Source organism: Sinocyclocheilus rhinocerous, unplaced genomic scaffold (assembly GCF_001515625.1).
Source record: "Sinocyclocheilus rhinocerous isolate Xijiao unplaced genomic scaffold, SAMN03320098_v1.1 scaffold2664, whole genome shotgun sequence".
In the NCBI taxonomy this organism is placed as follows: domain Eukaryota; kingdom Metazoa; phylum Chordata; class Actinopteri; order Cypriniformes; family Cyprinidae; genus Sinocyclocheilus; species Sinocyclocheilus rhinocerous.
In genome coordinates this window covers 828557-854678 of record NW_015635763.1, presented here as the reverse complement: position 1 = coordinate 854678, position 26122 = coordinate 828557, and the positions used below count along the sequence as shown (strand labels likewise).

The window sequence follows — 26122 nt, the reverse complement described above, 5'->3', positions numbered from 1 at the left end:
TATAGTGTATGTTTGGTGCGGTAGGGGGCCCAACCTCATATTCTTTCATAGGTTTTAACTGTGTTTATCATGATTTGATGTTACTGATTTTGATAATGAACAAAAATTTACCTCTGCATCCTAACTCTAGCTACTATCAAATGTGCGTTTCTAAGAGACAAAAATATATTATATTATTATTATTAATATTATCAGGCAACCCAAACCTTTTTCTTGATTTGAAACAATATCACTCATTAGAACATGCAGAAACTAAGAAATAAATTTTTCTATTTACATATTTATTTTGTTAAATCATTATAATGAGCCCAAATTAATGGTCTGGTTTCTACAACTTTCCCTTTGGAGTAAAACTCTGTCTTTAAACTTGAAGTAAATAAATATTTGACATTTATCGTGATAATTATCTATATCGACTGATATGAAAAAAATTATCGTGATAATTTTTTTTGTCCATATCGCCCAGCCCTATGTACCAGTGGCGTTCCGTCCATATAAGCTGCGAGTGCTCTGCATACCCAGGTCATCTGAGAGAATGAGTTCACTTGCTAGTTAATATAAACATGATTATTATTTGATCCCTTGTCATTTGAGATGTAACTTAAAGCTTAATAAAGTGTTGGAAATAAGTACATAAAATTATTTATTTGACAAACAACGGTAATATTCTGTGAATCAATGTCAGTTATGGAAGCTTCCGGCCCAGCAGATTCTCCACACCTTTGGCACCTCTGCTCATATACATTACCATTCTTTTGGGGTCAGTAAGATTTTTAAATGTTTTTGAAAGAAGATTTGAAATAGAACTCATTTGCAACAACAACAACAAAAAAATTACTAAAGCATTTCACTACATGAAAATTCAACAGCGTCTGTCTTGACTCTCATACGTGCAAAGACAAGAAAGGATTGTGAAAGAAATGATATTCTTAGTGTTGATTTATTTTTATGATAGCAGCAAAATCATTATTGATATACCACAATATCAATACATTGACAAATGTAAATTTCAATCCAATTCACATTTATTTATGTGAACAAATATCACAAATATCAACACTTTCACAATACTTTCACAAATATCAACAAAAGATGCTAAATTTTGCAATGTTGTTTGGACCTAATAAACAGGGGATGTAGCATTAAATCAAGAAGTTCCTTTTAATCTCTTTGGGCCCCAGTGTGCACTGTAATATCAGTATATGTTCAATATTTTGTTCATCTAAATTATTAAGCAGCACCCTAATTGAAATGAAACCTCTTAAGTGACTTTGAACAGACAGAAAATTGCTTTCCTCATGCAAAGCACACAATAGACTTGTTGACCCATAATTAATTGCAATAGAGATTTATTCTTTGTTCTAGTGTAGAATGATTTGGCACACACACACATATTGTGTAAAATAAAAAAAATTTTAATGATACTTACCTGTTTATATCGATACTTGAAATTAAAGTATGTCTATAATGCCATCTTGGATTAATTGCTTTACTGAGGACATTGTGGGATTGTCCTCTCTTAAAAAAGATACATGTGACACTGCCTTAGAATGTTGTCAAAATAAGTTATCTTAGAAGGTAATATAATGTTGACAACTTTTGAAGCAGTCTTTGCATCCGGAGCATTCCGTTCACCCAAAACTAAATATTCTGTCATCATTTACCAAACCTTTTGAGATGTGTTTTTTTTTTGTTTTTTTTTTAATGGATGTCAATGGTCACCAAAACTCTTTGGTTATCAACATTCTTCAGAATAACTTCTATTGTGGTCCACAGAAGAATGTAAGTCATACAGGTTTGGAACGACATGAGGGAGAGTAAATGAGGACTGAATTTTCATAAGCAGACAGTTCACTAGGTTTTGGAGCAGATCTTTGGTTTTGATGTTTCTCTTGCAGATGCAAGCGAACACAGGAAAGAAACACAGCATGACAATATCAGGAAGACACCTTTGAAGTACAGTGAATACAGATGAGCTTAACAGCAGGATTACTGCACTTAATTTAGAAAGCAATTATTGCTATAAAATGTATAATCTTTCATAATCTAACATAACAGTATTACTTCATGGCATTACAGTTATCAGTTTAAAAACAGCATGAGAAAACATCACTGCTAGTACAACCCCTGTGATTAATTCAGAATTGTTTTTTGTCTTCTTTTTCATTTTAAATCCCTAGAAGGGTTTAGTGTATACAAAAGCTTGTCACCTCACTAAAGCAGAGAAGGGATCAGAGGGAAGATACATGCGTGGGAGTTTAATACTGAAAAGATCAGACCACATATGTCACAGATTGTGGCTTCAATCAGGGTTTTCAGCCAATGGCAGGTGTCACTGTCTAGGCTTGAAGGGTTTTTAGTATTGTTAAACAGTCTTCTGGATGCATTCTGACGTTCATGCCTACGAAAACATTATTTCTCGGAGCAAATTAGTTTTTTTTGATCAAGTACATCTGAGGTTGCACATCTTTGAAGTTCTGAGGAAACATCACATTCTGCATTTCTGAACTTAGAAAGGAGTAGGATCACAGAATTATGATCTCCAGCAAGCTGCTAGTGTTTCGGGGCCCACGGGGTGCTCTGGTCACAGAAACAGTTCAAGAGAGCCGACGGCGCAAAAAGTCGTGCGCTGACCTGTTTCAAAACGGTTACCGTGTGAAGTTGGGCCCAGGCCATATAGGAGATGGCAAAGAGAGTGACAACCAGAGCTCTCTTTTTTTACTGCCTCCATGTACTGTCTGACTGGGGTAAGACATCCTTTCTTAGGAACTTAGTATTAGTTTAAGACTGCATTTGCAGAAACTACGCGGTTATAATTTTTCACTTGTTTACCGTGTAAGAAGTTTGTTGGGAGTTTATTGCAGTGTTTTTGTTTCCTATTGCTGAAGATAACATCAAACTTGAAGTAAAAATATTTTTGCAAAGAGAAACTGGTGAATCCCGTCAGGAAGCTTTTTGATTCATTTTTGTACGAATTACAGCAAGGCTAAGATGGTGTGTTTCTGAATAGATGATGTTTTTGAGGCTGAAGGCAGGGAAAATGTTGTTTATGTAAGAAGTCTGCTGAAGCTGGTGATATTGTTCTCTAATCTGCTTCCTGATGCACTCATTTCAGCACCTACATCTTTCTCGCTCTGTCTCTCTCTCTCTCTCTCTCTCTCACACACACACACACACACACACACAAACATGTGATTGTTCCATGGTTCTTCTTTCTCTACTCGAAGCCCAAATAAATGTCTCAAATAATACATGCTTAACATCTGATTGAAGTTTATAACAAAAAATGTAACATTAACATTATTTTTTACACGGTTGAATCTCACAAGACATGTCAAGTATGGTACATATTTCAAAAGGTATGAGAAACAAACAATATTTTTGCTAGTAAATTAGTTTTGCTTAAAAAAAGCTTAATTGTCATGGAAATTGTGATTGGTAATGTTTTCATAAGTTGTCTAAATGCAGTATGTGCACACTACACAAAAAATATCTGGATGAGCTGCTGTATTTGCCAGAATGTGCAGAACTGAGTATACTGCATGAAATATACATCCACTTTGAGAAAAAAATTAAATGGACTTTTTATTTGTGACTCATTATTTGATTGAGCTGCTAAAATTGAATCAAATTATAAAAAAATTAGTATTACTTAATTTGTTTGTGTTAATAAATGTGTGTAATATGACCACTGAAGCAGGTTTCTACTGTTTGACATGTTCCTCATTGCATTCATTGCATACTGTGTTGTTTCACATACTATTTTTGAAGACTCAGTTAACTAATATTTAATTAGTTATTAAATATTAACATTATTATTGTGACTTTTCATAACTCTTGAGGCAATCCTCCTATTTGTGTAAAGAAAAAAAAAAAGCTATAAGCAGTTATACATATAAAATGTACATTTTAAAAAACTACTAATGACTCTCCTGTCATCACCGACTACACTTAGCAAGTAGCAAATCATGGCTGTGGTGTAAAACTAAAACTAAAGCCAGAAACAAATTGTTTGGAATTTCAGAGCAAGAAAGAAAACGGAGCTTGTCAGTGCCAGTTATTACCAATTATGGGTTCTTTAAAAAACTGAATGTAGAATCCAATGTGCAGGAATCTGGTGTTCCATTTTGAACACACAGATTGCTTTGAATAACAGTCGATCCTTTTTATTGATCCTCGTCTGCTTTTCTTTTTTCTCTTGCAGGTCTGAGGTTTCTAAGAGCCTTGAGATTGATACAGTTCTCAGAAATTTTACAGTTTTTGAATATCTTAAAAACAAGGTAAGGCCGACAACATATCACGCGCCTCTCTCACTCTGTTTCAAAAGCTCCACTCCGCTGGTATCAACACACACAGTCTCTATAGCTCCTTAGGAGTCTCCGGTGTCCCTTCCATCGCTTTCCACACACCTCTGCGGCTTTGACCCAGAAGTCTGCAGGGCTCGTAGCTGAGCAGAATGTTTAACGTGTGCATTTAGCATGCTGTAGGTAAGAGATCAGGGCCACCCTCCAGCCTGATGAATGCAGGAGTGTGAAGCAGAAAGGCATCTGATTGATTCCTCCTCAGAAAGGAATTGGAGAAAAAGCAGTCAGCACCCAACTCAGTGGTTGTAAAACTGCTGGACGTTTCATTTATTTTAGCTGCCGTCTCGTTTTTCAGCTGGGGGAAATTGCTTAGATATATCACACCGAACTGACACAGCTGTCAACAGGACGTTACATTTGCACCACGGTATTTTATCTCATTGCCTGCTATAGAAGGGGCGTTCACATTGATGGTGATTTGCAGTGATCGGAGATAATTTGTATTTTTGTGAGAGTGCTGATTTGAGGCGACATGAGTTTAGTGCAAAATTCACACCACCGTGGAACAGATACCGAAATTCAATGTAAATGCTCCTTTAGACTTAAAAGCTCCAATATGCGTCGGTCATCCTCGGGATCCCACTGTCTTCTGATTTATTTGCTGATAACCTATGTGTTCACTCCCAGCGAGCAGCGTCAAGGCAAGGCATCACTCGTGTGTGTGTTGGGCTCAGTAGATGACTGACTGATCTGTACGTCAGTGTGATGTGTTTCACTTTGAGAGGTGTGATGTAACTCTCGTCTCTCACAGTAATTCCATCAAGCTGGTGAACCTGTGTTCCATCTTCATAAGCACATGGCTCACTGCTGCAGGATTCATTCATCTGGTGAGTGAAAAAACACACACACGCTCCCCTCTCTCCCCATGCCCTGGAGAAATGACACAGAAAGGAGAGCACATGCAGATTCGTGGGAGGAAAAAGCTCCTAAGCGAGCGTCACGTCTGTCCCTTTGTGGCATATGTGGTTTTTGTTGTCGTTCATCTGAAGGTTTGGTGTTTTGTGGTTCTTTTTTCGTGTTTTTGTTTCGTTTTGTTTTCATTAGAGGACATCTGTGCCACTGGATGGCAGCAGAGACTCTGATCACCACTAAATCCTCAGTTTGGTTGCTCTCACAATTCATCCTTGTGATTTTCTGTATGGACAGTAGATGGCTGTAGAGGATCGTGTTTTGATCTGTCAGTAATTCACTCTTCGCTCTCCTTCCCCTGGCAGGTGGAAAACTCAGGGGATCCATGGGAAAACTTCCAAAACTCTCAACCGCTCTCATATTGGGAATGTGTGTACTTATTAATGGTCACCATGTCCACGGTGGGATATGGAGATGTCTATGCAAGAACCACTCTTGGACGCCTTTTCATGGTCTTCTTCATTCTCGGTGGTCTGGTAAAATCACTTTTCCTCTTGTTGGCACTCCTGCACCCCTCCCCTTCCCCAATGCAAACAACTACCATCTAAAAAATCACGCAGAACTCCTGTGATTTGACACTTTCATAACTGTTGTCTTTCCACAATTATAACACTGTTTTTACCATACCACAGTCTTCATGATAGCTCAAATTATAACACTGTTTTTACCATATTGTATATGTCCATTGTCTTTGTAATGTTTACTCCCCTGCCGTTAAGATCCATTACCTTGTTTGACCATTACAGCCCAAGTTAAGATGAAATGTACATGCATTTTGTAAATTTTTGTAGATGCTGTATACCCCTCATTATGTTTATTGCATTTAAATGAGCATTTTAAAGAAATGTATTTTGACAATAATATTGTTGCTATTCTCTTAAAACAGTTTTGCGGTTTCAGGAGATCCCATCCTTCTGTTTCCCTCCCCGAATTCCAACAAACACAGTGGCAGTCGGATGGCCCATAGTCCTGCTTGAGCGTCACCATAGCAACAGCAGCCAAAAAAAACTCTCTTATAAGTGCATGTACAGCAGAGTAACTTCAGATGAAGATACTAGAAAATATACATAGAAATAACAGATAAAGACTAGATGTTTATGTTTTGCAGGAAGTTTTTGGTAAAATTATTTACAAGTGGAAAATGTCAGTTTTGTCATCAATCAGAGAAACCGTTACTTCAAATAGTTGATTGATGGCAAGAAGTAAAATACCAAAATTGATACCAACTATTGAAAGCAATGGGTTAGATTAGGTAGAATAGTTCCTTACGATCACATTTTACAGTGAATCATTTTTGAATAATGATGTCATTTTGAAACTCGTTCATAGAAACAGTTTAAAAGAAATGACTCATAAAAAATATTCAGATTCAAGAATCAATATATATTGCCTAGCCTTAGTGTTTAGGTGGTTAACAGACTCAAGATCAAGGTATAGATCATCCACAGGCATTTAGAAGGTCTCATGTGAAGCTTATATAGACATAATGCAGGACAGATGTGCTTCAGTTCTATCACTGGACACAGAAAGTTCCAGCTGTCCAGAAGTTTCCATAGCAATCTGCTATTTCTTTTTGTTTTTGAGGAGGGCTGGAAATAATCACTGCTCTGCTTTATATCAGGTGTTCAATTAATGACTTCAGTATGGAAATGTTGTAAACCGTCAGATCTGATCAGGCAGATGTCATAATTCATCAGGGCCCTAGAGAGAGGTGAAGAACCTCTCACAACTCTCTTCGGGAGGTCAGGCTGACAACTCGGGGATTAAGATCCCTAGTAACACACATAGCGTGGAGATAAAACAGAACTTTGTCAAGGCTGCAATCTTGCAAAGTGCATCCAGCTCATTTGAAGCACACTAATGAGTCTTAATGTGCTTTGCAGCTGTGGGCGATCAGGCTGGACTATTCAAATCCACTTGCCACTGCATTAGTGTTTGTTGGACAAAACATGGCATGTAGGTTTTTTTTCTTCTTTCTCTTTCTTCTCAGAAGATGTTTTTGTGCTGTCAGAGAAAATACAGATGGGCAGCACGACAAACTTTTTTTTTTAATTGTCTCCAAACCAGTGGAGTGTCTCCAAAGCAGGCCTTTTGTCCATTATTCCATTTTCCCCTCAATTTGAATTTTTTCAGATCTTTTCAGAAGCACAATGGACATTTTTAGATTTCTAAAATATTATTTATTATTTTAATAATAAAAAAAAGACATATTACCAAGCTACATCATTTTGTTTTTGGAGTAAACAGATGTCAATTTCTGCACCTCAGAGGTTGGGGGAAAAAAAAAAAGTTCAGACTCGGACGGGTCTCTCCGCTCTCTTTTTTAGCCTCTGCTTCTGTCTCCTATCTTCTCCTTAGGCCATGTTTGCCAGCTACGTCCCTGAAATCATAGAGTTAATAGGAAACCGCAAGAAATATGGTGGTTCCTATAGTGCGGTAAATGGCAGAAAGTAAGTATTCCAGGTGCCTCTGTGGCTTTGGTCACAGCAGAACCCCTCTTTGCATGCACTTTTCTTTTTCTGTTCCATGCATGTAGGCCATGTTTGCTCGCTACGTGCCAGAAATTGCTGCTCTCATCCTTAATCGGAAGAAATACGGAGGGAGTTATAACTCAGCACGAGGCAGAAAGTAAGTCAAAATCCAGAACCAGGTGTGGTTGTGTGACTCACACGCCCCCGTCTCAGATAGAGAGGGGGTTAGTGCAGACAAAAAAGATAGGACGTATGAATGTCACACTGTGACTGGAGACCTTGGCCATCGAAGCCACATGTCCATGCCCTTTGCTCTGTGTCTGTGGCTTCTTTTCCCTAACGCATCTGCTGCATTTTAATTTCATTACAGTGACTGTTGCTTTTCCATCCGTTATGTGCTACTGTAGAATCAGTGTTTGTTTTGCATTTGAAATGAAAAGAGCACAGTGAATGATAGAAGATCACTAGTTTATACTCGGATAAAAAAAAAAAGAAAAAAAGGCTGTTCACTTAGTGTCATCATTGTCTTGTGTTTGTTTTAGTTTTTTGTTCTCTCGAGTTCTGCTCATCATGCTTGACCCATCTCTCGCATGCTCTCTGTGAATGGACGTATGTTGGCTTTTTAGTTTGCATGCTGCAGTGAGAAAAGCCTCTCTGGCTGTGCGTCACTGCTGGCCCTTCACCTCATCTCTGTGTGACACGACTCTGGCCCTGATCTTCAGTCAGCACACACCCTGAATGCCTGGATACCTCAGCTCTCGCACTGGAGCTGCTCCATTGCAATTGGCTTGCTTTTTTGCCCCGCTTGGTACTTTTACTATGTCCCGTTTTTTCTTTTCCTTTTCAAAGATGACCCCTGAATGTGAATGTGGATATTTTGAAACCCCCCCACTTGTTTCTGGCTCAAACACGGCCCTGTCATCAGCACAGCGATTCTCGCGAACTCTCACGTTTACGTTCCAGAGCCCCCTCTATCTCTCTCGCACGCGCTCTTTCCCAACCCATTTCGCAGCGTGAAACAGGCCCACGGTCACGTCCGGCTTTCATAATCTGAATTTGAGGGCAAATACTAAGCCGGGAGAAAGCCATTAAGAGCCCCTTTGTTTGATGCCGTTTCGCTGTCAGTGAAACAAGATTGATGAAATGTTATGTTTGGCCTCAGCCCCACGTTTGGATTGGCAGTCTGGTGTTGAGAGAAGGCCTTGTCAAAAGAGCTGAGCCTCTCTCTTTTTCTCACTTTCTTTCTCTCTGGCTATGCTTGCATCTGGTTGCAATTACAGTAGGCTCCAGCTCTCTGGCCGAGCAGAAAGACAGGCAACAGGCTTCGCCTTATTGTTTAAATATACATGGGACTGTGTGCTCATGAACGGACACATCACGACACCTTGAAATAAATGTGTCGGGATATTTATTTCCACTGTCAGCACATTTCCGACAAGCTCAGGCTGGTGCAAAATACATACGTTTAGAGTGTAATTCTGCATAAACTCACAAATGTCCAAGAGCCATTTTTTTTAAATCCATGAGTAGGTGTTTATGAATAAACGTTGGAGGCTGCATAATTGATATGTAAACGTTGATTGTAATAATGTTCAGTGTAGAGATTAGCTTGACTTTAAAACAAAGAATTATGGATAATTTTAAATGCAGTCTAACAGTATTCTCATCATATTTGTAGGAACAACAGTGCAGCATAAAACCAGATTCTGTCTTTCTTAACTCCTATTTATATATACAGTATATATATATATATATGAATGTTGAATATGCAGTCACTTTCATCCCTTTGTTACCTTGCTAACAGGGTTCCAGATTGCGTCTATGACAGTAAATATGACAATAAAAATATAATAATTTAAAGTCTAATGTGCAAAACTTGAGGTGAGATATCGTCAGATTTTTTTCTTTTTTTCATGTCTGATTCAAAATGAACCAAGAAATTTAGTGAAGCCTGTAAGTGTGTAAAGACTAGATGACATGACTTTTTTTTTTCTTCAAACAATTAGAGAATTATTATTAATGAAACTGTTATGTTTATAATCAGTGTGGTTTGTGATGGACAATATATACCATATATATATACCATAAAATTCAAAAGTTTTGGGCTGGTCAGAATTTTTAAGAAATAAGAAATAATTATTTTTATTCAGAAAGGATGCAATAAATTGATACCTGTAAGTGACGGTAACAACTTTTAATATATATTGTTACAAAACATTTCTACAAATTTCAAATAAATCTTGAAAAAAAGTGTTACAGTTTCCACAAAAATATTAAGCAATGCAACCGTTTTCAACATTGATAATAAGAAATGTTTCTTGAGCAGCAAATCAGCATAATGATTTCTGAAGAGTCATATGACTCTGAAGGCAGGAGTAATATCACATAAATAAATAACATTTTAAAATGTATAAAAATAGAAAAGGGTTATTTTAAGTTATAATATTTCAGAATATTTTGTATGGTATTTTTGATCAAATAAATGCAGCCTTGTTTAGCATAAGAGATGTTTAAAAAAAAAAAATCTTACTGACCACAAACATTTGACTAGTAGTGTGTAACTATAATTGTAGTCATAGTCTGTATACTAAAGAGTCCCTTTAACACAGCACATAATTTTTGTTAAAAGTGTGCTCTCAGTGTACTGAAGTGCTTCTTAACAACCATCTTTATCAAGTAAATCTGTAATTTGTCAACTAAAAAAAGTAATATAGCTGTAATGTTTCTTTTTAGAGGCCATTAGCTTTTTAGTAATATTGTATTTATTTATACATTTAATTATTTGAGTCCTGACAGTACGGTCATGGTGTGCCGAGCCTAGCAGTAATTTGAAGTGTAATCTCTGCTATTGAAACCATGCAACAGCCAGGTTTGTGATGGCTGTTGATGTCAGCGTGTGTTCAGCGTAGCGTTTAACCATCAGAACAGGAACGCAGATCTGGATCTATGACTGTAATATAGAGCAGCGTTCTGTTGGATCAGGTCGGGGTCTCTGTGGTTTCCATTAGAGCACTGCTGAAACTGACGTAAACCCTGAGTGAACTCTGAGCTCATGCGCCGCCTCTGAGCTTCTCTCCAGAATCTAAGCCACACCAAGAACGTGGAGCCGGCACCGCTTGCCCCCACAGACCAGGCCTGTGTTGGCATCCACATGCATGGAGTAAGAGTTGAAAAGAGGACAGAATGGCATATAGAAATGCCATTACTGATATGCCTCTCACAACATATTAAAATGAGTGAGATCAATAGAGGTTCAGTCATCTGGTTCTCTGACTTCAGCTTAGGTGTGCGTGGAGAACTATCCATGCATAGCTGACAGTCTGATGACTAGTCTGTGATGTTGGACAGCTTACTGCATTGTCCTGCTAGTTATAATGCTGAAACATAACAGGATTTTGCATTTATATATAACCTCCTGGGACCCAGCAAAAAAAAAAAAAAAATTAAAAACAGAAAAATAGAAAATGTTTTAGTGTTTTAAATGAATGTAATGATTTAAATGTAAATGTAATTATGAAATAATGTTTGTGTCATGTCTTTGAAAATATACCTATACACATTCTGAAAATGCAGTTAATAGGCATTTCATGTAAATTAGTGGATCTCAACTTCGACTTAACATACATGATCCAAACTAGTTAAATGGATAGTTCACACAAAAATGAAGATTCTGTCATCATTTACATTTCATTCTGCGACTTACTTTCTTCTGTGGAACACAAAAGAAAATATGTAGAAAAATGTCTGTATGTAATTTTTTTTGTCTTGTTTTTTAGTGATTTTTAAAATATCTCTTTTACTGAAAGAACTGAAGAAAGTAAATTATACAGTCAGTATTATTTTTAACAAAATCTAAACTTTAAAAATAGTTAATTGAAAGAAAGCTAAAATAAACTAGAAATAGCCTACTAGACAAAAAAAAAAAAAAAAAAAAAAAAAAAAACCAACAAAAAAAAAAAAAAAAAAAAAAACTTAAATGGAGATTAAAAATGTTGCATGTTAAAAAAAATTAAAAATGCATTGGCAACTAACTGAAATATACGGAGCCCCACATGTGACATGCAGGGGGGGGGGAAAAAGTTAAATTGTGCGCATGACATAAGTAGTTCCCTCGTTTTACTAAATCGTGGCCATGTTTTAGTTGAATCAAATTGAGGGAACCAATTATATTGTGCGCGATTTAATTAAAACGAGGGAGCAAGTTAGTAAATTGTGCACACATGAGGTATGAGGTATTATGTCGTGGACACGATTAGCTTTTTTTTTCATGCATGTCATGTGCTGGGCACCATACAAATAAAATAAGTTTCTGTAAAATGTAAGTAAAATGAAGCTAAAATGTAAGTAAAAATAGAAAATAAATAGAAATAATAAAAATAATAAAATGACAGGTACATAAAATTATAAAGCAAAACATAAAAATGAATTCAAAATATCATAATATAAATAATAAATTATATAATAGTGTATAAATAATACTAAAACAGTAGTAATGTAGGTTTGGAACGACATGAGGGTGAGGAAATTATGACATTGCCATTATTTGCCTTTTTGGATGAACTATCTACTTAAGTTCTCTAATATGTTAAAAGATGTTACAGATTTATTTATGTAATGTTTACTTTCTGGCTTTATTACACCAGAAATAATTTGTATAAATATGGACAAAAATGGATGTTCCTGACCTGTCTAATTTGTCAGTGTGTGTTTTTGAGTTTCTGTGAAACTGTGCATGTTTCATAGAAATCCCATGTTTATTTACAAGAAACTGTTTGAAAATGATTGAAAATATATAATTGATAATATAACTGATAATAACTCCTAAATATGTGATGTCTCTGTAAAGCCTAGAATGTATCTTTACACTTAGAGTTTAGACAGAATTTGGAAATCCTATTACCCTTCACAGAGCTGGGTCCCAGAAAGATAATTTAACTATATAATTGGTATGCAAACATTTGTGCCCATCAGAAACCACGCTGACTGGCCATGAGCACTGCTTAAATCTCTTTTAGTTCAGAGACACATGGAATATTGCGTTGATCATTTATTTGTGTGTTCATATTTCCTACAATTTAATTTGTCAAAATGCAGGTAGCAGGTAATAAATGAGTAGACGATGTAAAACAAACCACACGAGAGAGATTAAAACTGACTTCTTGAGATGTGCAGCAGTTAGCCACCACAATAACCATATTTACCTATTTAGATTGCAGGTCAGTCAATATGTTTTTTAAAGGTCTGTTCTTAACTTTTTACATTTGGTACCCAGAGTGTTGAATATTTGGCTATTTCTGAGAAATACTCAGCTTTACAGCATATGTAGGGAAATTGCAGTGATATGACATAATGGAGTGTTTTTGAATAATTACAGTAGTTTAAGGAGGTGTTACTGGCTAAAGAGTTGCCAAATTAAATTCATTATTGTCCCCCTGCATCAAGTTGTTTATTGTAATGATGATGGAGCCCTGGCCCCATGTGGACTACACATGTGATCCATCTCAAGCTCTGTTCTCTCTTAGTTTGAAGACAAGGGCAGGCATGGACCCCTTTCATCGCACATCGTTCTCCTCACAGCTATCATTTGGACACAGCTTTTCCTAAAACATTAGGGCCTTTCGCACCGCGGGAACCTTTTCATAGTACCAGAACTAATTGTGGAACTACCCACTTTTTGAGCGCAGAAACAGACCGGACACTTTTTCGTTCGACTCAGTTTAAGGATTAGAGCAGTATCAATGGTTTCGCTGCTGAGGCTGATGTTCGAGCTTGTGGTTTTTAATTTCTTTTACATTTTGGTTGTGATTTCCATATTTTTGGTGCTTTATTTTTTCATTTTTATTCAGCATGATTCACAGTGCATGCTGGGTAACTGCCCTTCTGCATTTGCTTGCTCAGTTTGTGCACATTTTTTGTTTTATTTCACCTTATCGTGCGTAACATTGTGTTGTAGCCCAAGTGTTCTCTTCACTGTGTGTTGTTCACAGTATAGTGTTGTTAGTGTGTATTTTAAGTTGAAGACATCATAAATGTGTAGGTTTTAAGTTGTTTTTTTTCCACCAGTATTTAATTGTTTAAACATTTGTATATTTTAAATTTAGTTTTTTTTTCTTGTTAAAATGCTGTTTTTTTCATAGTAATTATTTATACTATTTTTAATACTATTTTTATACTATTTCTATTTTTGCTGAATAGAAAGTTCACAAAAGTTCAGTTGGGGTCTTACTGACCTTATGTATTACTGAGTGCACTTTTACGCAAGCACAGAAATAGTTATGAAGGTTTAGGCATCACGTAATGACATCAGTCTTATCTAATACTCTTTTGTATGATTTTACATCTTGTATTGCTTTCATTGGCGGTACCATAAACTTGAAGAAAAAAAACAAAACAAAACACCCCCGCAGTGGTGAAACACAATCAGTAGCACAGTCACGCACCACTGATAGCTCATCCAAACATGGAGACAAGATGTCTGACATAAACCGAGACAGAGTGTGTTTGTATCCATGCCAGAGACTCTGTTCTAGAGTAAAAAGAGTGAGGGCATTGTCATACAAAACTCTCTGATTTAACTAAAGCTCTCAAACGGGCATTTTTTGGAAATAGGAAAACATGAATAATGTGTCTCTCATCAAGCCACCCCTTTGCCAGACGCTGTTGGCTTTACACCAAGCCATCAACTGAGTCTTCTCATCCCAGGACAGTCATGCGTGCAATTACTACCACTCATTAAATACAAGAGGCCAGATCTGTGAAGATCATTATGTGTGATAGCATCCAGACACTGCACCCATAAAGCCTCATCGCGTCCCTCCGGCAAACAGAGATCCGCTTAATGTTTGCCCTGGATCTGAGCACAAATAAGCACCTCTCCTACAACTGAGAGTGTACAGGCACATACACCCAGTTACAATTAAGGTCAGCAGCCCCTGTTCTTTGTAAACTCATGAGCACATCATGTCTGCTGAGGAAAGAGAGAGTTAGTTTGGACAGATTTAGATTGATGACCGTGCATAGTTAAAGCTCTTGAGACTTTGACCACAGCAGTATTGGAGTAATCCAGTATGGGAAGTGAAGTGATCCGCAAAACCCCATGGCTAAAGCTCAACTCTTTAACCTCCTGTTGCATAGAAGCCCTGCTTGACAAATAAAGCATTGTTATTGTTCTGCAACAGTAATAGAAGTGGCCATTAAGTTGTTAGGATAGTAATGATGGGCCGTAATCTTTTATACGAGTCAGATCATTGCAGACATGAAAAAACTCTTGAGAACAACTTTGGTGTGTAATTTAAAGTGCATTAGTGTGTAGTTTGGTATATAGTTTAAAGGCTTAAAAACGCAACCTTCAGTTGAGGGATTTTTCTGTGACTCTTTCTGCAGGTTACATTGCTGTGCCAATAGGTGGCGACACATGACTTTCTTTGAGTCATTGAATCATTTACTAAATTGATTTGTTCAAACACACTGATTTATTCAGTAATGAAATATGGGATGGACTTTGAGTGAGTCCCTGAATCACTGACTAACGGCTGTTTTACACTGGATGTGCAAGCAGTGCGGAGGCGGCGCAGTAGCGGTGCATATGCAGAGCATGAGCAGCGCGCGCCCATTGTGCTTTCACACTGGCAGCGTTTGTCACGCGCAGCTGAACCACGGCTTGTGTACTGCAATACAGACGAGTATCGTCATTTCTGTCATATTTCCCAGCGTTCTCCTTCGAACACTGTGTGCATGAAAAATACTATAGTAATTTATAGTAAATACTATAGTGTTTTTGAACCATACTATAGTAAAGTGTATTATACTGTATATATTTACAACACTTTGTTAATGAATGCTACAGCATACTGTAGTATTAACTATAGTGAACTGATAACTGTAATAAATACTGTAGTATACTTTAGTTTTTACTACAGTAAACTGTAGTGTATTGTAGTAATATACCCTATAGTTGTAGAAAACTTAGTACAGTACTGGGTAAAGTAATTTGTTTATATTGCTATAGTTGTTATATTACCACAGTAACTATGGAATTACCACAACAAATTAATTCAAGTACTTTACTATAGTATGCTTCAAAAACACTATAGTATTTACTATAAATTACTATAGTATTTTTTCATGTGCTTTGATGTATGATATGGCCAGCATACTCCGCTGCGATGCGACCGTGTCCCCCTCCCCTCTGTCACACACACATATGTAAATAACATGCTGTATATAGGTAGTTTACATGATAAAAAGTAATCTTAAAGTTAACAAATGCCTCTAGTTTTATTAATTTAACAGACCTTTGAAGTTTGGGCAAAAACTCGTGGATGTGATGCGTTTTTGTGCATTTTATTTTTTCATACGGTGATTGTGAATTACGTAACACCTCACTTACATGATTTTATGGTGAAATTTGTTATTTTTCATGTTAATCAGGTCAATCTTGATCAAGAACAATACACTGTGGCTTTAATTCAGCGTAAGCGGCGCAGCAAAAATAGACTCGGCGCCGAAACGATTGCGGCACTGCCGCTTCTGCTCTGCTCCTGCTACGCGCTGCCGCTCTGCCTCTGCGTGCGGTGTGAATAATCTGTTAACATGAGCGCCGAAAATAATACGCGCTGCTTACGCATGCAGTGTGAAACCGGCGTAACAGATTAATTCATACTCGGATGTATTCATAAATTAAACAAGTGTCTTTTATGAGTGAGTCATTGAATCATTGACTAAACTAAATTAATTTAAAAATTAAACAAGTGAGTTTCTTCATGAATGAGCTTCTGAATTATTCACTGATTTATGCAGAAATTTAAATGAATGAGTGTCTTCACGAGTAAATTACCTGAATTATTTACTCAGCTGATTTGTTAAAAAATACTATTTTAATCAAAAATGAAACACTTGCATGTCACAGAATAACAATAAAACTGATTTGTTCAAAAACATTGATTAATTTAGGAATAAAAAATAGTGACTGTCTTTAAGAGTGAGTCATTGAATCAATTACCCAACCAACTTGATTAAGAAGACATACTCATTCAGGAATTTAACATCATTATTGTATATTGCTTGTTTAGCTTTTATTTTTGTTGGCAAAAATATACAACTGACTATATTGAATCTAAAATATAAGTTGCTCAATGTCAAGTAATTTGTTTATTGTACTGTTGTGTGATTATTGCTTAGTTCAATTATTGCATCCTTAGCTTTAGCTAATACATCACAGAAGCGCTGTTTGAGTGCTGCTGATATAGCCAGAAGATGTCAAGGAGGCTCACTACTAGGTTTTGGAACGGCTCTAGAGTATGAAACTAGATCTTACTATGGAGGCAGAATAAATGAGCCCCAGAAGACCGTGACCTCTGGAACAATCCAGTTGAGTCTGTTTGTTTGTTCCATCTGATATATTGCAAGTTTTTCATTCGGTGCCTGTCCGGAGAAGTCACGGTTAGAGTTCATGGCAGCCACAGATCCAAAAACAATTTAACCGCTTTTGACAGGGGTTCCGATACTTGTCAGTTTATTATTGATGTGCATGTCAGCATGCGTCCTAGCACAGGGGTGGTTTGGCTACAGAGACACGGCTTATTAAGAACATTTGACGATCCAACATTAAAATGTAAGATTCTATTTTGTTTGTCCTGAAAAGTTCAAAGCACTTCATTTAATGTTTTAAACCATGTTTATAAATATGAGGTAAAACAACATGTGCTGTTATGACTATAACGGACAGTGAATATTTGAAAGCCACAGCATTTAATGTTTTCAAGACATTTTTGGTTATTATGACTTTATGCTCCTTTTTAGGATATGCCAGAGTTTTGTTTTATTTTATGTTGCACTCTTCAGCTGAATTTTCCCCCTTACAGGCACATTGTGGTCTGTGGTCATATCACGCTCGAAAGTGTTTCCAACTTCCTTAAAGACTTCCTACACAAGGACAGGGATGATGTCAATGTAGAAATTGTTTTTCTTCATAAGTAAGTACAATTCCCTTTGGAATACTTTCTATAATCTTGATGGAGCCTTTCCGCACTGTAAAGAATATAATTACTGCATGTTACTAAGAAAAACACATAAATCAAATAGAGTTGCCTGTTTTTATATAACAAAGAGATCAGCCAGTAAGTTGTTTTGACATTCTTTTGTTAGCCGCTAGTGGCGCACAAATGACACATTGTTCCTATAAACTTAAAGCATTCTCAAAAAAGAATTCTTCTTCATTAGTGACACGCTTTCTTTTTTTTTGCCAAACTCTAGTATTTCCCCTAATCTTGAGCTGGAAGCCTTGTTCAAACGTCACTTCACTCAGGTGGAATTCTATCAAGGATCGGTCCTCAACCCGCATGATCTAGCAAGAGTAAAGGTAACCTCAGAAAAACTTAGCATTTCTTCCAGTTTGATCTGACAATTTAATAATCGGGATACAGATGCAGAATTGTACAGATATAGTAGATAATAATGTTAGCATATTTTTGATGTTTTGATGCTGTTCTGAACACTGAGGCGTCACCTCTTCTTATTCATCTTGTACAGATCGAGTCAGCGGACGCCTGCTTGATTCTTGCAAACAAATACTGTGCAGACCCCGATGCTGAAGATGCCTCTAATATCATGAGGTCAGTTCGGTGAAGGGTTGCGTTTGCTATCAACACATTTGAGCACATCTTATTTTAATGTTTGTGGGCAGCAGCATCATACACTCACTAGGGACATCCTCCTGTAAAAAAGATGATGTCTTTCACCCTCCTGTGCTGTTAAAGGAAGGTGTGAATGGGATACTCGGCGTCTCAGGTCAGATTCATACATGTTATACCTGGACACAGATGAAAGGAGCCAGGAGAAATTTCCTTTGGGACGGAGTCAAGTAATATTGCTCTGAAAACGTGTGTGTGAAGTGAATGCAAACATATTTCCCTTCCTCCTTTCATGCTGGAGATGTTCTTTAGCCATGAGTAACGCACAGAATTGCACCCAGGCTGGACTGTTTGGAAAATGAAATATTAATGTAGGCAGGTCTCGGAGTGCTCTTTTAAACTAATGTGTTATAGAGCAGCTTAATATGGAAATAAATTCTGCACCTCTCTTACGAGACTGGAGAGAAATCCAGACTGGATTTCACAGGGAAATCACACCGTTTCACCACATATCACAGGCTCCTCTATGGAAATGAAAGATTAATTTATTTTTTATTCATTCAGCAGATGCTTGTTTTTAATCCAAAGTGACTTACGATGGTGAATTGTGGGACGGTCCTCCTGGAGGTTAAAGGTGCACTCAGTAGGTTTTTGTTTATATGAGGGAGCGACCTGCTCCATGCAGAATAAAACAGATTTTTCTAGAAGATTAATATGTCTAGAGTCTTCGTCTCATGTTGAGTGTACATCATTTTAATGATATTTCTCAAAAGTGCCGCTCGTATACTACCGTTCAAAAGTTTGAGGTCAGTAAGAAAGAAATAATAATTTTGTTTAGCAAGGATGCATTAAATTGATTTAAAAAAAGACATTTAATTGTTTAAAAAAGTATTTAAAATATATTTTATTTGAACTTTGAAATCATCAAAAAATCATGAACATTTTTATCACAGTTTCCACAAAAAATGTTAAGTAACTTAAAATAGAAAACAGTTCACAATATTACTGGTTTTACTCTATTTTTAATCAAATAAATGCAGCCTCTGTGAACTTAAGAGACTTTTTTTTAAAAACATTAAAGAATTTTACCGACCCCAAACTTTTGAAGTGTATCTTTGTGTTGTTTAATAAGCAATAAATTACTGAATGCACCTTTAATCTAAATTTATACTTCAAAAGAAACAAACCAAGTTGAAAATTTATATATTCTATCTTTTTTTATTTTCCCCGCAAATGCTGTTTTATGTTGGCTTTAAATGACCTGTAAATTAATACAACTTCTTCTTTTTACAGAGTAATATCTATCAAGAACTACCATCCAAAGATCAGAATAATCACTCAAATGTTGCAGTACCACAACAAGGTAGGAAATTAAATTTTCTGTTGCTGTCAATTCAAATCAACAATAAAATTATCAAGACCTAAACAGAAGGAATACAAATAATGTATAAAGAGGCTATACAATTTATGGAAAAAAAAATCTGACATGTGGCAGATAAACATACCCTCAGATTCAGCTGTCCATGACAACAGGAATTTTATAAGTTCAACGGAATCAAATACAGTATGTCTACATATTTTTTTTCCCTTCAATGTTTATCCCCTATTACAGCAACATGAACGCAGCTTTGTATTCACCAGGGAGCGCAGAAACAGGAGATGGATGTTAATGACTTGATGGATGTTTTTTGTTCATGGGACAGTTCACTTGAGAGCAATTGAATGTCAACTGTAGACAACTGTTTTAGAGGACTGTCAGCAAACCCGCTGTGTTAGCAATGAGATATGAAATAGTGATGTGCTACTGTTATGAGATTTGCGTTATCAGTTTGACAGATTTATATAATCTAACTAGGTAGGGCAGACTGTGGACTGTTGTAACATGCTTTGTTTTGACAGTGTTTTCTACTGTACGTTTCAAACCTTAATATAATATATAAGAAGTTCGTGTTTATCTGCTACAAATTAGTTTTGATCTTTCACTTCTCCCTAAACTGTAAGAAATGTATTGATTTTCACTTTTTTTGCTGGTGTATTTCATTACTACAGTTGTTAGACTTCTCAGCAGGGGACATTGTTAACTTCCCCTTGTCTCGTCCCATGTGTCCTCAGGCCCATCTGCTAAACATTCCCAGCTGGAACTGGAAGGAGGGTGATGATGCGATCTGCCTGGCCGAGCTGAAGGCAGGCTTCATAGCCCAGAGCTGCCTGGCACAGGGCCTGTCCACCATGCTCGCCAACCTCTTCTCCATGAGGTCATATATCAAGGTACCGTCAGCCGTCTTGGGCCTTGATAAAACCCATAGAGTAGAATCAGCCTCCATCCCCACTTCAGCTCAATCACCAGAGCCATTATGGTATGGAGTAAATCATCTTCTGAGCCTGGCGGTCTCATTTGGGACCTACTCGGGACGGCAACACAGCATTGCCGCTGCCATTATGAGGTAATTTATATGAGTCAATGGCATGGTGGAAGTGAGGATGTAAATTAGTGGTTTTTCCTCTCGCTGAATTTACTGTCCTCCTGCGTGCCGATAGAGCGGGGAAATGCGAACCATGTGCCTGTTTCATAGTCAATGAACGGCACCCCAAAGCCATCTTTATTTATCGTCCAACTGAACCAGACTGCTCAGAGCCGTACGGATCGCTCTTTTTAAGAAAACACTAAATAAAATGGTCTGAGGCCTGAATGACTGCAGTGAGGTGGTGGGTTATTATCAGGTGGTTCAGATTTGGATGGAGCCCTTTGGAAAAACGGAGAGATCAAGAGAGAGCGTGAGTGTGCGATCAGACTGAAGAATTTCGCAGAGATTGTAAAACTTATTCTGAAATCCGCAAGGGGCTATATTTTACTCTCTTTGATTTTTTTTTCAAAACTGCACAGGCTTTCGACATGGAGAGCAGCATTCTCTTGTCATAAAGAGAAGAGGAATGACTTTATAATGACTGTTTAAATGTGGCATGTGCGGAAACATCTGCAGGGCACATCACTCTTCTCATAAAAACACAGAGGAGAGACAGCCCAGATCACCCATGCCAGAGTACAGCATACAACACAATGCACATCTAACCTCTCAGACCAATGTCCATGCTTACAAAAGATACCATGGTAACACCAAAAACACTTTCTATGACTCAAACAGGGCATCTGTTAGGGTGAAGAGGGAAGTGTATCAGTATTGTTTAAAATGCCAGGCATCTCTTAAATGAGTCTGATGGCAACAAACTGTGATACAGAGAAAAATGCTGAAAAGTTAAAGGGATAGTTCAACCAAAAATGACAATTCTGTCATCAATTACTCACCCTCACGTTGTTCCAAACCCGTGAGACCTTTGTTCTTCAGAACACAAATTAATTTATGGTCTGATGAACCAGGTTGAACCACTCTTGTCACAGACTATTTTAACTACTGTATGTCCTTACTATCTTTCTTGGCCTTGAACGTGGTAGTTGCTGTCTATGCAGGGTCAGAAAGCTCTCAAATTTCATCAAAAATATCTTAATTTGTGTTCCAAAGATGAACGAAGGTCTTGCGGGTTTGCAACGACATGAGGATGAGTAATTAATGACAGAATTTTCATTTATGGGTGAACTAACCCTTTAACATTATGTCCATTAGCTGTGCAATAGAAGCATTATTTTTCTTTCTTTTTTTTCTTTTTTTCTTTAGGTTTGCTGTAAAAAAGACTCTGTCCCAATACTACATTAACTGCCTTACTGTCTACTAGGGATGTAACTTTACACAAAAAATGATGGGTCAGTGTGTACCTTGGTTTTTGAAGTCAAAAACGAAACATAAAATTGCTTCTTTTTTATAAAAAAAAAATAACTGTTTCTGAGCAAATTGTTGCTCTGTCTTTAAATTCAATCATAATTACAATTTTCTTAAGGATTAAAAAAAAAAAATCTATCTCAGCTAATGTTGTAAATAGTGGTCGACTGATATATTGTGGTATATATAAATAGTGGTCGCCAAGGCTGAGATATCGGCTGATAATTGGCATTTTTCTTTTCTTTTTTGACACTTTTCTATATATGTTTACATGGTAGATTCTTAATCAGAGTATTGTCTTAATCGTGTTAAAATCGGAATATTGTTGTCCATATAAACATACTCAATGTGTGAGAGTGTAAGGGCGGTCTGTCTGCAGAAGAAGCGGGGTTAGAGAGGGCTAATTTGACTGATTTGAGTGGGCATTCAGGAAGCAGAGCAGAAGGGTGTTACCGAGGGGTGTTAATGAGACCCACACCCCAAGGACACACACATTCACACAGCCACAAACACATTTGCATTATGTTTGTTGTTCTAACTATAAATCTCTGATGTGTTGTGCCGTTCACTACAAATAAAACCACAAGAACGTTCAGCATGAATCTTTTATCTGGTCTCTTCAGGTTTAACAAAAAAAGCAGTAAGCAGAGGGCTTTTGGATCAGGCTCTCTAGAGAGACTGGAGAAAATAATTGTTCAGTGGGTGCGAGAGAACACGCCCGTAACACTTACATCAGCTCTGACAGGCAGGGCGCAAACGTGCGGGGTAATTTAGGGAGCCTGCGGTAAATGGCTGCCATCTCTTTAGGACTAAATGACAAAACTCTACCCATTAGTGCCGCCCTAAAGGATGCCTGCCCAGAATGCAAGTGCTCTTAGCCTGGCAGTGAGAAAGGGAGTCAGGCCTGGCTTTGAAAGTGTCTCTCTTGACTTTCTGTCAGACAGACATTGGCTGGGTGAGATGGCTGACTAATGGCAGAGTGTTTGCCTAATAGCCCCGCTGCTTATCACAGCCCCACCCACTCCACATTCTGAGACGCATGTAATGAGAGGATGATGAAGAGACCAGCGGTGAGCTCAGACACGGGAATATGCCTGGCCTTTATTCTCCAAGTCTGACAAAGGTTGAAATGTTACAGGTGTGAAAGAATGATAGAGCAACTTCAAAGTGTAAGGCATGTTTAAACTGTGTTTGGAATGAATGGCACTCATGATATGAGATGCACAATGCATCATTGTACTTATCAACCTTAGTCGGTAGATTCCATACTTAATTTGATGCACAGGAAAACAAGCTGTTTTCTACAGCTTTTTTTTCCACTTGAAGACTTTTTGAAAAATATGTTTGTTAAAGGATAGTTCACCCAAAAACAGTCATCAGTTATTTACCCTCATGTCATTCCAAACCCATAAGACTTAGATATTTTTTTAATGAAACACAAAATATTTCAGTACCTCCATTGAAAATCCATTACACCAAAACTTTAAAAAGTTCATAAAGTGATTGTAAAAATGAATCAAGCAATTTAATCCAAGTCTTCTGAGGAGACCTAATTATTTTATATGAAAAACACATTTATTTAGGCTTTTATTCACATCAACACACATACATAGACTACATCAAATATGGTAAACAAGCTTCATTGGTTTTTGTGTGTCTAACAAGCATGGTTGACTTTGCAATTACCATATTTGATGAGCTCTATGTATGAGCTTTGACCAGAGTTTTTATGTGAATAAAAGCCCACATTTAATCTGTTCTATCTCAAAATCTTCTGAAAAAAACACAATTCTTTATATAATATAAAGCAATTGTGCCTTTTCAGAAGACTTGGATTTAAATTAATATTTCATATGGATTTCTCTTATGATATATTCATGGTTTGGTGGAATGGATGTTTAATAGAGGCACATAAATCACTCAGGTTTCATTAAAAAAATATCTCCATTTGTTGATGGGCAAAGATGAGCAAACGTTTTATGGGTTTAGACATGAAGTTGAGTAAATGATAAAAAAAAATGTATTATTATTTTTGGGTGAACTACTAAGTCAGATATAATTTTTTGTAAAAATGTTTAGACATGTTCTGATTGCTGTCTATCCATTTCCATCAAATTAAATGGTGTCCTCCCTTACTGTGTGTATCTGAATCCAACTGTTTTTGCTGTGCAGATTGAGGAGGACACATGGCAGAAGTATTATCTGGAGGGAGTGGCCAATGAAATGTACACGGAGTACCTGTCCAGTGCCTTTGTGGGGCTTTCATTTCCTACAGTTTGTGAGTAAGTATGCTTCTGCTCTAAAGCATGGGAGCTTTACAGCACGCCGTTACTCTGTATACAAACACGCTGTAGTAAGTATCATAAAGGCTCTAATAAGTTATTTTTTAATATACTGCCAAATTTACTGCAAACTTAAACTATCACATGTCCTGACCAGATGTGATGTGATACATTTTCAGCGTCAAACAATTTGTTTGTCCACACTGAATGTGAAACTGTTGCTTGACACACTCACAGCCAGTTGGAACAAATTTGATATTTAATGTGAGGCAAGATTTTGAACCAATGACATTTCACTGTAATAGACTCTTCTGATTGCAGTAGATCAACATTAAATAGTTTTCAAAGGCCAATTCAATTGGTCTTACGAATTTAAATTGATGAATGATGACTTCTGGACACTAAATGTCTGTTCTTTGTTTCAGGCTGTGCTATGTGAAGCTCAAGTTGTTGTTGATCGCTGTTGAGTACAAGTCAGAGCAGAGGGAAAGCAGGTTTGTTCCCCTTCGGTCTTCAGCTCCACCATTCACAATACACTGACCAAAGAGGGGCAAAGCAGTTGTGTCCCTCATTGGTCCTACAGTATAGTTATCCTTTTTTACTTGCTAGACGTTGTTGTAAGAAAAGGCTGGCAGGTTTTCATCATTAAATCTCTCTGCAAGTAATCTAATCTGGTTTCAAATTGAAATCACTCTTATTGAGACAGCAGCATGTTACGTTCTGTCACTGGAGGAAGTTCGCCTCAGCTCGACTCTCACAGCATCACAGTTGCCGATCACTGTCTGTAAGAGTCACAGTGAAGCCAAAGAGCCATGACATCTGCTCAGACTCACTGTGCTGTATTGATGAGGGTTTACTCTCCGAGTAAAGGGCCTTCTATCAATAGCACTTCTGTGGGCATTCCCACATCCACAACCTGTGTTCCAATGTTTCTGTACACTGTAACTCTTACTAATACATTTTTGTGTACACAGTGTGTACTAATGAGTGTGGTTAAGAACACAAGTTGGCCTGAAAACACACGCATCAAAATATCAGCCTGAAGACCTGGTTATGTTGTTCCTTTTTTTTTTTTTTATAGGGATGGGCGGTATGACAGTATATATTATGGGCCACTAGAAATGTGTGTAAACATTCTGCTTCACTGTTTATTAGGGCTGGGTAAAAAATATCGATATCTCGATATTAATCGATTCTCATTTTTACGGAACGATATCGATTCTTAAATCCCAAGAATCGATTAGTCTAGCCTGTTTTCAGTTAATGGACGGAACATTGAAGGGCACTTCCCATCCAATATATCGCAATAAGCATTTTGCTTTGGTACTTTTAATATGAAACAAAGTCTCAGATTTCAAATTCTCTCCATTGTATTGCAGTATTCAAACAATAAATGCAATTTTGGCGCTGTTTAATGTGGAGTGACAGATCGCTGTAGCACCTCAGTTTAACAGACGTAGCAGCGCAGGCGCACGTGAACTAATCATCTCCTCCACATTAATACCAGTTTCAGCACAAAGTAATCCTGAATAAACATCCGAAGGTAAATTAAAAGAAAGAGTATAACTTAATCCGTATCCTGTCTCATGTAATCGCTCAATCAGTGTTTCAGCCGCGCAAAGACGTCAATATAACGGCTTGTAAACAGTGTCACGTAACGTCACATTTACCTCAGAAAAACATATTCGGTAA

General features: G+C 37.2%; 1 protein-coding gene across 12 annotated transcripts in view; it reads left to right on the top strand.

Moving 5' to 3' along the window:
• The window catches only part of LOC107747466 (calcium-activated potassium channel subunit alpha-1), a 261309-nt gene that overhangs the window by 186540 nt on the left and 48647 nt on the right, over window positions 1-26122 (top strand). For 10 of the 12 annotated variants that reach the window (XM_016561980.1, XM_016561987.1, XM_016561984.1 and 7 more), the window contains exons 6-16: window positions 4205-4280; window positions 5116-5191; window positions 5579-5749; window positions 7632-7723; window positions 17608-17718; window positions 17999-18104; window positions 18275-18357; window positions 19669-19738; window positions 20488-20643; window positions 24321-24430; window positions 24856-24924. In XM_016561980.1, the coding sequence (XP_016417466.1) occupies window positions 4205-4280; window positions 5116-5191; window positions 5579-5749; window positions 7632-7723; window positions 17608-17718; window positions 17999-18104; window positions 18275-18357; window positions 19669-19738; window positions 20488-20643; window positions 24321-24430; window positions 24856-24924 (1120 nt within the window). Of the gene's footprint in view, window positions 1-2454; window positions 2748-4204; window positions 4281-5115; window positions 5192-5578; window positions 5750-7631; window positions 7724-7809; window positions 7902-17607; window positions 17719-17998; window positions 18105-18274; window positions 18358-19668; window positions 19739-20487; window positions 20644-24320; window positions 24431-24855; window positions 24925-26122 lie in introns of those variants that run through there. The other 2 variants (XM_016561990.1, XM_016561979.1) reach the window with 2 other exon arrangements.